Raw genomic sequence first — 14,689 nt, forward strand, 5'->3', positions numbered from 1 at the left:
CTTCCCCAGCTTCCAGCAGAGCCCCAGTTCTAACTTCCTACTGGGCCTGCACATCCCCGGCTCCTGCAGCCCCAGCCCCAGAGGCACACCAGGCACAGTGGTAAGCTGGAGTGGAAGACACTCAGCCTGCACTGTCACAAAACGTGTAGGTTCCCTCTTCATTTCTAAAGCTCCGAAGCCCTAAAAAGGAAATCTTCTGGGAGTAGTTTCTTCTTTTTCTTTAATGCAGGACTTCTGTACGGTTAAAGAAAGGAGGTTGTCTACCATCTTGACCAGAAATAGCCTTGGAGATAGTATTTTCAGAAATACTAATCACAAGTATTCTTTAAATGCCAACCTGATTTTCCTGTTTGATGTTCACAATCTCTCCTGCTATGCCTGAAACCTGTCATCCAGCCTTCCTTGTAACTTACCTACATGCAGTGTTTGGACGGTGAGTAAAGTATATCTGCTTGAAGAAATATTGCATAAGTACTCCCCACTGTCTGAAGGACTAAGATCCTTCAAAGTCAAAGAGAAGTCATGCTGGTTTATTAGCAGTTTGTTCCGTGAAAGTCGGGGTTCATTGATAACTGTTTTTTGCGAGGAGTTCAGAAAGTAAGCCAGGACGGAGGAAGTCCCACTTTCCACTCTGGACCAAGTGACTGTGAAGTCTTGACTTGGTAGGAAAGAACTGTTTGCAGGTTCACATGAGAGTAAAACGTTCTCACTGTGTGTTTTACAAAGGCCATCTAACAACAGGAGAGAAAAGTAAACATCAATGAAAACAAATTTTCACATTTTCACTTAGAAATATCTTTGAAAATACCCTTTGGAAAGCAATTAGATATTTGTGCTGTGGGGTTTCTTAAGAGCTTTACTACAATTTTGAAGTCTCCCACCAAAGTTAAGTCTAGGCTTCACGAAGGCCTAAGCCTGGGCCAACTATGGAGGTGACACACCCGGGTTTTTAGCTCCTACAACCTGACAGTGATCACTCAGTCTTTTTACCTCTGTGTTCTGTGGGCCCCTTGAATGCTGATGTTCCCTATGACTGCCTTCTTGTCATGCTGTCTACTCCTTAGTGGCCTCTGCTCCTTTCATGGTCTCAACCACTTCTTAATCTCTCTTTCTGGACAAAGTCTCTTCCCCTGCACGTAAGAAATCTATTTGCAGCTGTGTGCAGGCTATCCCCCACTGGGTTGTAGAGCAGGGACTCTCTGCGGGGTACTCTTAGCTTGCCCCTCCAGAGCGAGCTCCCTCCTGTCCTTCCTGTGCTGGAGTTCTGTCAGCTGACCTCTAGGGACTACCATGAATTGTCCTCCCTGGTTCTAGACTCACCTAATTTGCGGTCCACCTGCAAGAGAGTGATGCCAAAGCAAGCCATCTAGAATGCCAGCTCCATTCTCTCTGAGGCTTCATAGCCTCCTCTGGCTCCACACTCCCTCCAGGACCTGCTCCAGCTCCTCAGCAAGATGAAGTCCTTTGATCTGATGTTTGCCTCCCTCTCCAGGCTTATCTCCTGATACTTCAGTTTCACCCTCAACCACTTACACTTCTACAAATCCAGGCAGTATTTATTTACTCCTTTGTGCTTTTGTGCATAGTATGTTTTTCACCTGGAATATCTGTGGTCTCCTGGAATTCCCTACTACTCTTAAAATTCTGCCCTTGTGCAACTTCCTTAAGCATATATTCTGTAACAACCTGATCCACAGTGAACAGAATTAATCACTCCCTTTGTTTGCTACCTTCCTGGTTTAGTTGTATTTTTACATGTTTGTACTATATGCTGTGGATCCAGAAGTAAGAGTTCAGTCTTAAGTTCAAAGTCTGAGCATGACAAAGCTTGGCACATAATAGATCCTTGACAAAACAAAATAGCACTGAGTCTAAGGACTCAGGATAGAACTTAGAACTTCAGGATACTCAATTCTGAATAAACATGAGAAGATATGATGGTCCAAAGAAAATATTTACAATTTAATATTAACAATTAACAACTGCAACACTTCCCCTAGTTTTCATTGCAGCCCAGCTGAAGAAAAGTGAACAATGGCTTGCCCATGCCTTTAACACTGAAATCATATAAAGGTGGTGACATACTCATAATTTTAGTGTCCTCTTGGTAAATATTTTGAGAATGTGAAACTCAGGGGTAGAGGCAGGATCAAGCTGGTAGAGTAAGAAGACCCTGAGCTCACCTCCTCCCATGGCACACCAAAACTACAACTACGCATAGAGCAACTCTTGCTGAGAGTACCCTTTGAAGAACAGCAGAACGGCTCATATACATCTAAAGATATAAAGAAAAAATCACGCTGAGGTGGGAAGGAGGCGGAGAGAAATGATCTCATCAGGACTCACCCACGAGGGTGGTGCAGAAGAGAAGGCAAATATCAAAAACTGAGAGATCCTCCCTAAGGAGGAAGGGGTATGAGCCCCACACTGGGAACCCCAAACCTGTGGTCTGGCACTGAGAAGATGAGCCCCCTTAACTGGTTTGAAAACCAGTGGGGTTTACAGCTAGGAGAACCAGAAATCTATTGGCACCTGAGACTCCTCTGTTCAAGGACAGGTATACAAACTTACTCACTTCTACTCCCAGTGCAGAGGAAAAAGACTGAAGAGTGACTGGTGGGTACTCTAGCCAACCTGCCAGGACTGCCCAGCATGCCTTCCAGCCTGCACTAGGCTCTCGCTCCAACCCCACTCCCGCCAAAGCAGCAGCCCTTGTATGTCCCAGGAAAGGCCCTGGCCTATGCTGTGCTTCAACTCTAGGCCACCTCCCCAGCTCCAGCTAACCCCTACCAAGCTGATGGCCCTGGTGTGCCCCAGAAAAAGACCCTCTCTATGCTTGCTTCATATTCAGCTCTCCCACCAAAGCCATGGGCACACAGAGACTGCATGGGGACACTCCCCCACAAGGACATGCCTTCAAGACTGGGATAGGTAATTGTTTTGCCTAATTTCACAAACACAGAGTGTTGAACAAAATGAGAAGACAGAGAAATATGTTCCAAATGAAAGAACAACCCTAATGAAATGGAGATAAATAATTTACCTGATAAAGAGTTCAAAGCAATGATCATAAAAATGCTAAGTGAACTCAAGAAAAGAATAGAACACAGTAAGAACTTCAACAAAGAATTGGAAAATGTAAAAAAAAGAACCAATAAGAGCTGAAGAATACAATAACTGAAATGAAAATTACTCTAGAGGGAATCAACAACAGATTAGGTAATACATAAGAATGTACAAGTGACCTGGAAGCCAGAGTAGTAGTAATCACCTAATCAAAATAGCAAAAAGAAAAAAAAATTAAATGAGGATAGTTTAAGGGACTTCTGGGACAACAGCAAGCATGCTAGTATTTATATTATAGATGTCCCAGAAGTCAAAGAGAGAGAGGAAGGGGAAGAAAACATATTTGATGAAATAATGGCTGAAAAATTCCCTAACCTGAAAAAGGAAACAGAAATCCAGGTCTAGGAAGCTCAAAGGGTTCCCCCCAAAATGAACCCAAATATATCCACAGCAACATATCATAATTAAAATGGCAAAAATTAAAGATAAAAAGAGAATTTCCAAGGCAGCAAGAGAAAAGCAAAGAGTCACAAACAAGGGGACCCCTATAAGACCATAAGCTGATTTTTCAGCAAAAATGTTGAAGGCTAGAAAGGACTGGTTGTATGAAAGCACTGATATAATGTAAAGTGCTTAAAAGAAGAAACATATAACCTAGGATACTCTTCCCAGCAAGGTTATCACTCAGAATTGAAGAAATAGAGTTTCTCAAACAAACAAAACCTACCAAGAGTTCATCACCAGTAAACTGGCCTTACAAGAAATGTTAAAAGTTCTTATTTAAGTGAAAAAAGAAGGCCATAATAAGAAAATACATGAAGGAAAAAAAATCTCACTGGTAAAGGCAAATGTAGAGTAAAGGAAATGGATCAACTACTTTAAAAAGTTAGTATAAAGGTTAAAAAAGTTGTAAAACCAACTATAAGTACAAGAATTAAGGGATACACATAGAGATGTAAAATATGACATAAAAACAAAACTTTTGCAGGGAGAGTAAACATGTAGAACTTTTAGAATGTGTTTGACTTAAATGACTATCAGTTTAAAATAAAAAAAAATATATATATATATTTTAATATGTACAAATCTTATAGTAACCACAAAAACCAACTACAAGAGATAAAAACCAAGAGAAATGAATCCAACAATAACACTAATGAAAGTTATCAAACCATAAGGGAAGTGACTTAAGAACAGAGAACTACAAAAATAATCAGAAAACAAGTAACAAAACAGCAGTAAGTATATACCTATCAACAATCACTTAAAAGTAAATGGACTAAACACTTCAATCAAAAGATATAGGGTGGGTGAATGTATAAAAAAATAAGAACTATTTATGCTGCCTATAAGAGATTCATTTCAAAGCTAAAGATACACACACAGAGAATAAATGGATGGGAAAAGATTCTATACAAATGGAAACAAAAAGAAAGCTGGGGTAGCAATACTCACATCAAACAAAATAGACATTAAAATAAAGTCCACAACAAAAGACAAAAAGGAAATTATATAATGATAAAGGGTCAATCTATGAAGATTTAACATTTATAAACATATATGCACCTAACATAGGAGAAACCAAAATATATAAAGCAAATATTGCAGACATGCAAGGGAGAAATTGACAGTAATACAATAATTGTAGGGGACTTCAATATCCCACTTATATCAATGGATAGATCATCCAGACAGAAAATCAGTAAGGAAACAGTGGTCTTAAATGACACATTAGGCCAGATGGACTTAATAAATAACTAGAGACAATTTCATACAAAAAAAATCAGAATCTACATTCTTTTAAAGGCACATGGAGCATTCTCCAGGATGGATCTCATGCTAGGCTACAAAACAAGTCTCAATAAATTTAAGATTGAAATCATATCAAGCATCTTTTCTGACTACAACAGTATGAAACTATAAATCAATTACAGGAATAAAACTGGAAAGAACACAAACACATGGAGACTAAACAACAAGCTACTGAAAAACCAAAGGGTCATGAAGAAATCAAAGAGGAAATTAAAAAATATCTTGAGACAAATGAAAATAGAAACACAATGTTCAGAACCTATGGGACACAGCACAAGCAGTTCTAAGAAGGAAGTTTATCATAATATAAATCTACTTCAAGAAACAAGAAAGATCTCAAATAATGTCATTTTCTACCTAAAGGATATAGAAAAAAGAACAAACAAAGCTCAAAGCCAGTAGAAGGAAATAATATTAAGGTCAGAGTAGAAATAAAGGATAAAGAGACCAAAGATTAGAAGTATCAATGAAACTAAGAGCTGTTTCTTTGAAAAGATAAACAAAATTGAAAAACATTTAGCCCAACTCATCAAGAAAAAGAGGTCCCAAATAAATAAAATTAGAAACCAAAGAGGAGAAGTTACAGCCAATATCCCAGAAACAATCATAGGAGAGACTATGAAAATTTATACATCAACAAATTGGACAACCTGGAAGAAATGGATAAATCCCTAGAAATTTACAATTTTCTAAGACTGATTCAGGGAGAAGTAGAAAATCTGAACAGACTGAATCATACAAGTGAAAATGAATCAGTAATCAAAAAACCTCAACAAAATTCCAGGACCAAATGGCTTTACAGAATAATTCTACCAAATATTTAAAGGATTAATGATTAACCCTCTCAAACTATTCCAAAAAACTGAAGAGGAGAGAATGCTTCCAGACACATTTTACAAGCCCAACGTTACCCTGATACAAAACCAAACAAAACACTACAAGAAAAGAAAATTACTGGTCAATATTGCGAGTGAACATAGCATCAAAAATCCTCAACAGAACATTAGCAAACCAAATTAATTCAACAATACATTAAAAGGTAAACAACATGGTCCTACTATATAGCACAGGAAACTATATTCAATACCTTATAATGGCCTATAATGAAAAATAATATGAAAAGGAATATGTATGTGTATGTGTGTGTATGTGTATATATACTATACACACACACACACATATATATGAATCACTGTGCTGTACACCAGAAATTAACACAACATTGTAAAGCAACTATATTTCAATAAAAAAAAAAAGATTCACAAAAAACCCAATACATTAAAAGGATCATATGTCATGATCAAGTGCAATTTATCCCAGGGATGCAAGGATAGTTTAATATCCATAAATCAATCAATATAATATACCTAATAAAGTGAAAGATAAAAATCACATGATCCCAAAAGATGCAGAAAAAGCATTTGAAAAAAATCCAACATTCACTTATAATAAAAACTCTCCACATTCATTCATATAATAAAAAGAGAACATACATGCAAATAATAGAAGCCATATATGATAAAACCATGGATAAAATCATACCCAAGGGTGAAAAGTTAAAAGCTTTCCCTCCAAGATCAGGAACAAGAATGCCCACTCTTGCCACTTCTATTTAACATAGTATTAGAAGTCCTAGCTACAGCAATCAGATAAGAGAGAAAAACAAAAGGCAACCAAATTGGAAGGGAAGAAGTTAAGCTGTCACTATGTGCACATGACATGATATCATATATAGAAAACCCTAAAATCTCCACATACACCAAAAAAACTGTTAGAACTAATTTAAAAATTTAGTAAATTTGCTGGATACAAAATCAGTGTACAAAAATCAGTTGTGTTTCTGTACACTAATAATGAACTATCAGATAGAGAAATTAGAACAATCTCATTTATAATCAAATTTTTAAAAATACCTAGGAATAAATCTAACCAAGTAAGTGAAAGATCTGTACTCTAAAAATAAGACACTGATAAAAGAAATTGAAAATAATACAAATAATGGGAAAATACCCTGTGTTCATGGACTGGAAAATTAACATTGTTAAAATGTCCATACTACTCAAAGCAATCTACAGATTTAATGCAACCCCTATCAAAATACCCATGGCATATTTCACAGAACAAGAACAAATAATTCTAAAATTGTATGGAAACACGAAAGACCCCAAATAGCCAAAACAATCTTGAGAGAGAACAAAACTGGAGTTACCATGCTCCCTGACTTCAAACTATACTACAAAGCTATAGTAATCAAAACAGTATGGTACCAGCACAAAATCAGACACATAGATCAATGGAACAGAATAGAGCACTCAGAAATAAATGCATACACATACGGTCAGTTAATCTCTGACAAAGGAGACAAAAATATACAATGGGGAAAGGGTAGTCTCTTCAATAAGTGGTGCTGGGAAAACTGAACAGCTACATATTAAAAAAAAAAAAAAACTAGAATAACTTCTTATACCGTATATAAATATAAACTCAAAATGGGTTAAAGATTTAAATTTAAGACCTGAAATCATAAAATTCATGGAGGTAAACATAGATAGCATGCTCTTTGATATCAGTCTTAATATTTTTTTTGGCTCAGTCTCCTCAGGCAAGGGCAACAGAAGCAAAAATAAACAAATGGGACCTAATCAAATTTTAAAGCTTTTACACAGGGAAGGAATCCACCAATAAAACTAAAAGGCAACATACTGAATGGGAGAAGCTATTTGCAAGTAATATACCTGATAAGGGTTTAATATCCAAAACATATAAAGAACTTACACAATTCAAAAAAAAAAAAAAAAGCCCCAAACAACCTGATTTAAAAATGGGCAGAAGACTTGAATAGACATTCTTCCAAAGAAGACATACAGATGGCCAACAGGCACATGAAAAGATGCTTCACATCACTAATCATCAGGGAAGTGCAAATTTAAAACACAATGAGATATCACTTCACGCCTGTCAGAAATACTGTTATCAAAAAGACAACACTTGTTGGTGGGCAACTGGAGAAAGGGGAACCCTTGTGCACTGTTAGTGGGAATGTGAATTGGTGCAGCCACTATGGAAAACATGATGGATGTTGCCCCCAAAATTAAAAACAGAACTACCATAATGATGCAGAAATTCCACTCCTGGGTGTTTATCTGAAGAAAACAAAAACACTAATTCAAAAAGATATATGTACCCCAATGTTCATAGCTCATAGCACCATTATTTACAATAACCAAGATATGGAGGCAACCATATGTGTCCACTGACAGATGAATGGATAAATGTGAGTTACACATACACACAATGGAATATTACTCAGCTATAAAAAGGAATGAAATCTTGCTGTTTGTGACAACATGGATGGACTTGTAAGGGTATGATGATTAGTGAAATAAGTAGGCAGAGAATGGCAAATACTGTCTGGTTTCAGTTATACGTGGAATCTAAAAAACAAAAACAAATGTATATAATGAAACAGAAACAGGCTCACAAACACCGAGAACAAATCAGTGGTTACCAGATGGGAGAGGGATAGGAGAGGAGCGAAATGGGTAAAGGAGGTTAAGAGATACAAACTTTACCAGTTATAAAATAAATGAGTCACAGAGATGTAATGCATATCACAAGGAATATAGTCAACATTTCATAATAACTTTGTATGGTATGCAATCTATAACAGTATCTTACCACTGTGTTTTATACCTGAAACTAATTTAACATTGTAAGTCAACTATATTTCAATATTTTTTTATATGTATATTTTTATTGAAGTATAGTTGGTTTACAATGTTGTGTCAGTTTCTGGTGTACAGCATAATGCTTCAGTTATACATGAACATATATATTCATTTTCATATTCTTTTTCACCATAAGTTACTACAAGATACTGAATATAGTTTCCTGAGATATACAGTATGAACTTGTTGTTTACCTAATATTCAGTAAATTTAAACATTAGAAAAAAAGAAACTCAAGGGAAGAGAAGGCCAGAAAGGATAGCTAATCTCCACTTTCCCCATATAATGATTCACAGAAAATTTTTGCTTTGCTTCTAATGAAATAAAAACCAATAATTTTCCTCAGAATTGGATAAATGGTGTCAAACCAATTTTTTCCCCCTTAAACTTTTCTTAAACAGTAGGTTATAGATATAGAGATAGGTCAAGGTTTGGGTTTATTCAAGTAAATGAGAGGAAGGAGTGTTAAAAACTGCCCATGCTATGATAGAGGTGTTTATAAAGATTAATGAGCTAATACTACTTAAGGAGACTGAACGTAAAGAGACTAAACAGAAGCAATACTAATTTTTGTTAGTTGAACAATTGTCAAGAATCAGAGGTTGTGACCTGCTAGTAGACAAGCATCCTTTCCTTCTCTGATCATCGAAAGTGCGATGCAGGTCGAAAATCCTGTGTAGAGGATGAGCCATAGAGAAATACAGTAATGTTCATGGATATATTTGCTACTTTCTATTTCATAAATGTTTTCCTTCAACTCATAAACACATTGCAAGAATTACTTCCACTTTATCAACGAGGAACCGATGTACAGAAGTAAAGATGATTGCTTGAGGTAATACAGCCAGTAATATCAGACCTGGGACTCCAGTCTCAGTCTCCTAACTGCAGCAAATGCACTTCCTTTCCTTTATGTTCCTTTCTTTCCCTGCAAATCAACCCCCATTCCCTCCTGACCTCTGCCGGCACATGGAACACAGAAAGCCCTCTGGAGCCTACCTTTCATTGTCCATCTCCCTGTCCATGTTTGCTTCAGTAGTGTATTTTCAATATCACACTGATAAGATGAATTTGACCCAGTAATCTTTACTCTACTGTTAATATGAAAAGGATCCAAAGACTCAATTTCTTCCTCACTGCCTTCGGAGATAGGTGCATTATCCACTTCCCATGTGATAATTGGATGGGGATAAACACTTAACACACTGCATATTAAGAAGCTGTTTGTGTTCTTCTTTTCATACTTCATCACAGGTGTGGCAAAAGCTATGGGGGAGAAAGAAGGGCATATGAGGAACTGTCATTAGCTTCTTTTTAGGCCATCTGTGCAGAACACTTATTATTTTAGTATCCATGAAATGAAAAGCCAAGCTTTGTGAGCAAAACTTGGCAGATTCAGAAAGGAAAATCAAAACAAAAACTCTGTAGAACCTCAAAATATAGTGTGGTTCTCTACAAGGAAAAAAAGAGCACGCCTGGGTACACAGCAACTAGCAAGTTCAGTTCTCTAGAAAGAATTCTAGAGAAAAATCTAACAGCCTCACTGAGCAACCAAAATGCAGCGTTGAAGTCAATAAACTAGACCTCGTGCAGCACTCTGTACTCTTCACGTACTGACTCAGAGCCGTTTGGACTCTTTGTTTACACATAATTCTTAGATTTCTGAATCGAGGTCTAAAGCAGCTAAATGGAACAGAGGGAGAAGGAACAAATGCTGGATAAAACAATGCATTAGAAAATGCCCCTTCCCCTCAGTAAGTAAATGAACAGATAAATAAAGTTAATACAGACAGGAGGAAAGCATGTAATCGTAAAATTAATTCCACTTAGAAAATAGAAAAATGTCACTTAAATCAGTAATTCAATATTTTAAGTTTTTATACTGGCAGAAATTCTTTTTTTTAAGTTTCTCTTTTAAATTTTTTATTTTTATTTTTTAAGCTTTGTTTGTTTGTGGGAGAGGCAATTAGGTCTATTTATTTTTAAATTTTTTTTTAAATGGAAGTACTGGGGATTGAACCCAGGACTTTGTGCATGCTAAGCATGTACTCTACCACTGAGCAATACTCTCCCCCAACAGAAATTCTTGAGATTGGTAATATTAGGTGCTGGTAAGACTGAAGGGGAAAATTCTACACCACGGATAGAAGTAACATATTAAAATCTTATTACTGGTACTTTTATTTCATATCATTTCCCAGTCTTAAATATAAGGATGTTCATCACAACGTTCTTCTTTTTGTCATGGAAAATACTGCAAATACCTCAATACCTACCAGTGAAGGAATGGGAGTATCGATTACAGCGTGTCTATACTATGAGACACCGTGTTTTCAAATAATGAGGTAGACCGGTGCATATTGACTTGGAAGGAAGTCCAAAGCATATTAAATTAAAAAGAAGGCATTTCAGAAAACATGGAATGAAATGATATCGTCCTATTTAATGCAAACTTACATGCACACTTACCTCCCACTTTTAGTACAACTTTGTTTGTGATTTTTCCAGATGATGTTCCCACATAGCATATGTAAATTCCTTCATCCTGAAGGCTTAATCTTTGGAAAGATAGGGAGGCATTCCCTTTGTGAATTTCACCATGGAAGAGGGATGTCCTGTTTACGTATCTGAGATTTTGCTTTTCCAACTGGTCACTGTCTTTGTAGTATGAGTAAACATAGTTATCTTGATTCTTCCAGTGAATTACAACGTTGAGCCCACTCTCAAATAAGCAAGGGAGAATTACGTCTTCATCAAGTCTTCCAATGACTATTTGTTCGCTTCTAGTACTGCTAGCATAACTGAAGGAAGCTAGAGAGAATGCATCTAAAAACAAGAGCAGTTACGAATAGAATTAGTGATGGGTGCTTATCAAGGGTTCTATCAGGATTACTTAGAACTATTCCAGGTCAGCAGCCTGACCATTAACAGATCACATCATCCATCAAGAACCCTTGCTGGTCTAATTACTAGAAACAAGCCATGAAGCTCTGTGTTTGAATTTTTGTAATTTTAATTGAATATCTGTTTGATTCAATGTAACTATGAGAATTGACAACAGACTAAAGCATAGAAACACTAGCTTGCTCTGTAGTTGATCAATGGTCTCATCTCTCCTCTGATCCTGGCCTGCTACAGTTGCTGGAAATTATGTATATTGTATAAATTAAAGATTCCTGTTGGCTTTTATTCCCTGAATACATTTACTTTTAACATCTACTGCAACAATAGCAAATTAGTTTATCCAGCTAGCAAGACCCAGCAGGCCCTAAAAGAATGAAACAAACTTCACTTGGTTGGTTTAGGAAATATTTGGAGCATGTAGAAGACAACGCTGCCTTGAGGAATGTGTTGGGCATGGGCAGACATTAGTCTCAAAAGGGAGTACATGGCCAGGAGGAGTCCAAGAGGGGAAATGAAGTAACTTACTTATTTTGGCTTTAAGACAGCTCTCATGATATCCTATGAGTCAATCAAAATATAGTTAAATATCCTGGATATAAATGTAGAGATCCAATCTACCTAATATATATTTATATATAAGTATATATTAAAAAGCAAACAGATTCATCACAATTAAGGTTTTTGTAAAGAAAATATACTTACCCATTTCATAATCATTGAAGGCAGTATCCAGCTTCTCTGACCAATTCACATTTTAAGTAGATCACGTGCCCTGTCTATGGATTCTATGATATTAGCATTGGAAATGACCTTATCTTAGGGACAGTGGAGTAAACTTCTTTGGACCTTGGCCAAAGCTACCCAAGATGGGAGAACTGGGTGCTTATATGGCCCCGTCACAAAATCTTTTTTCTCTGCCTCCTCCTCTGGGGCTCTTTCTACTCTGCCATGTCCCACGCCTCTCCCTCAGAGAGATTTGGTTTATTTCTGTACAAAGGGCTAGAGGAATATGGTATTATGCTGAGAGAAAGACATGGAAAGATGGGAAGGAAAAGGAGTGGTTTTGTTGACCTCTCCAGTTGCTCTACTAAACACTTCTAATATTTCATCAGATAATTAAAAATGCCTGTCATAGGACCTATAATGCCTTCTGTAAGTGTCAAGAAAGTACCAGGCTTACATTTAAAAAAAATTAACCAAACTTGCCTTTCTAGTGAGTTTATATCTGGTGGCAGATAACAGATGAGAAAGAGTCTTAATCAGAGTAGACAAAAGAAAACGTGATTTTCAATCTGCATGCAAACTTCCAGTCTGCTTACTGTTTCGAATTAATTGATCTCTCAGAAAAATTGATACAGCTATGACCACAAAGGAAACAGCCACTTTGTATTTTGTGTTCATGTTCCCAGCTAATGATACAGACAACTAACACTTGGGTGTGTCATAAAGGAACTTACCCTGAGATCCACATAGAGATGGTGTAAGAATGAAGAAGAAGGACACCACTGCCTGTGCCTTCATGTCTTGTGGAGGTCGTATTAGTTCTACTATCAAAGAGAAGCAAAATATGCAAGTTATAGATGTTAAGTGCAAGCAGGAATTGGAAAAGAAAGAATGAACACATCTGACTATAGGAGATTCATTAAATGAACTACAGTACATCCACACAAATAATTCTGCGACTATTAAAGATGACATTGTAAAAGACGGTTCAGTGGCATGGAAGAAAGTTCTGAATATAACAGGAGAAAAATCAGATTACAATGCAACTTTTAAACAACATAGTCCCTTTGTAAAAGCACACACATTTCTGCAAATAGGAGATTGACATGACATATCACAAAATGTACACTAGGATGTTAACTCTGAAGAGCAGGCCTCACATTTAAAGCAGTGCCTGCCGTATAGGTACTGAAAAATTATCGTTGCATAAAGATTTTGGAATATGTTTAATAGTGGTTCTCTGGATAATAGCTTTTGTCTGTTAATTTAAAGCTTTCCACAGTGGACATGTATTGCTTTTACAGGAACTATACAAAAACAAATTCAATTAAATATTAAATGCTAATGATGTTAACCATGGTGTTATTTATAATTACACATAAAAAACAAAACAAAACCTGAAAACATATTCCTAAATGTCCAATAATAGTACAAATCACAAGGCAGCCATTAAAATCATTTACATAGTGTTTCAAAAACTAAAAAAAGTAAGAAAATATATAGATGGTAAAATGCATACACACAATATAAACTCAAGTAAGTAAAATAGAACTATTTTCTCTGGAGATGGGATTATACATAATTTCTCTCTAAAAAAAGTAGCTTGAAAAAGAATAGTATATAATTAGTTTTAAAAACTTCTAGAAGAAAATTTTAAAGAAATCACTTGGGAATTCTATTACAAGTTTGTACCCTAAATTTGTTGTAGGATATAAGATTTAAGAATGATTAAAACTGTTCTAAAAAATAAAAATTGATTCCCTCATTATATTTTACCAAAATAAAACCTGATAGATCAATAATTTATAGTTTCATTGTTACATTTTAAATACTTGAAGAAAATAATGGAATAGACAGCCTTGGAAGACAGCCTTTTTAATATGATTACACTTTTCTATTACAGATATGTCTATATAAAAATTGGAAAAGCAACAAAAACATATTAAAAATCAAACAAATATGGAAAATATTTGCCATATGACAAACTGTCACTCTAATAGCTTCTAACTTTCTCAGAGCAACAGCTAAAATGTTTGGTAAGTGACCAAGATGGTGGCATAGGAGGACCCTGAGCTCACCTCCTCCCATGGGCACATCAAAGTGATATTTACAGAGCAACTATTGATGATAGAGACTTGCAGACTAGCAGAGAAGATCTACAACTGAAGATATAAAGAAGAAAGCACAAAGAGGTGGGTAGGATGGTCATGACCCACACCCCCAGATGGGCAACCCACAAATAGGATGATTACAACTGCACAGGTTCTCCCCAGGGAGTGAGGGGTCTGAGCCCCACATCAGCCTCCCCAGCCAAGGGCTCTGCACTGAGAAGACGAGCCCCCAAAACATTTGGCTCTGAAGGCCAGCAGGGCTTACACTGGAGAGAGCCAGAGGGCTGTTGGAAGTAGGCTCCATTCTAAAAGGGCACAAAATCTCACACACGCTGGGACCCAGGG

At 36.4% G+C, this 14,689-nt stretch overlaps 1 protein-coding gene across 1 annotated transcript; it reads right to left on the reverse strand.

The window, feature by feature from the left end:
• Positions 1 to 372: 372 nt before the first annotated feature.
• Positions 373 to 13,051, reverse strand: HHLA2 (HHLA2 member of B7 family). Its single transcript, XM_031437768.2, has 4 exons — positions 12,968 to 13,051; positions 11,076 to 11,417; positions 9,606 to 9,872; positions 373 to 731 (listed from the first exon to the last, which is right to left on the reverse strand). The coding sequence occupies exons 1-4, from the start codon at positions 13,029 to 13,031 to the stop codon at positions 373 to 375; spliced, it is 1,032 nt and encodes a 343-aa protein (XP_031293628.2). The 5' UTR covers positions 13,032 to 13,051.
• Between the last annotated feature and the right edge of the window lie 1,638 nt (positions 13,052 to 14,689).

Source organism: Camelus dromedarius, chromosome 2, assembly GCF_036321535.1.
Source record: "Camelus dromedarius isolate mCamDro1 chromosome 2, mCamDro1.pat, whole genome shotgun sequence".
Classification (NCBI taxonomy): Eukaryota; Metazoa; Chordata; class Mammalia; order Artiodactyla; family Camelidae; genus Camelus; species Camelus dromedarius.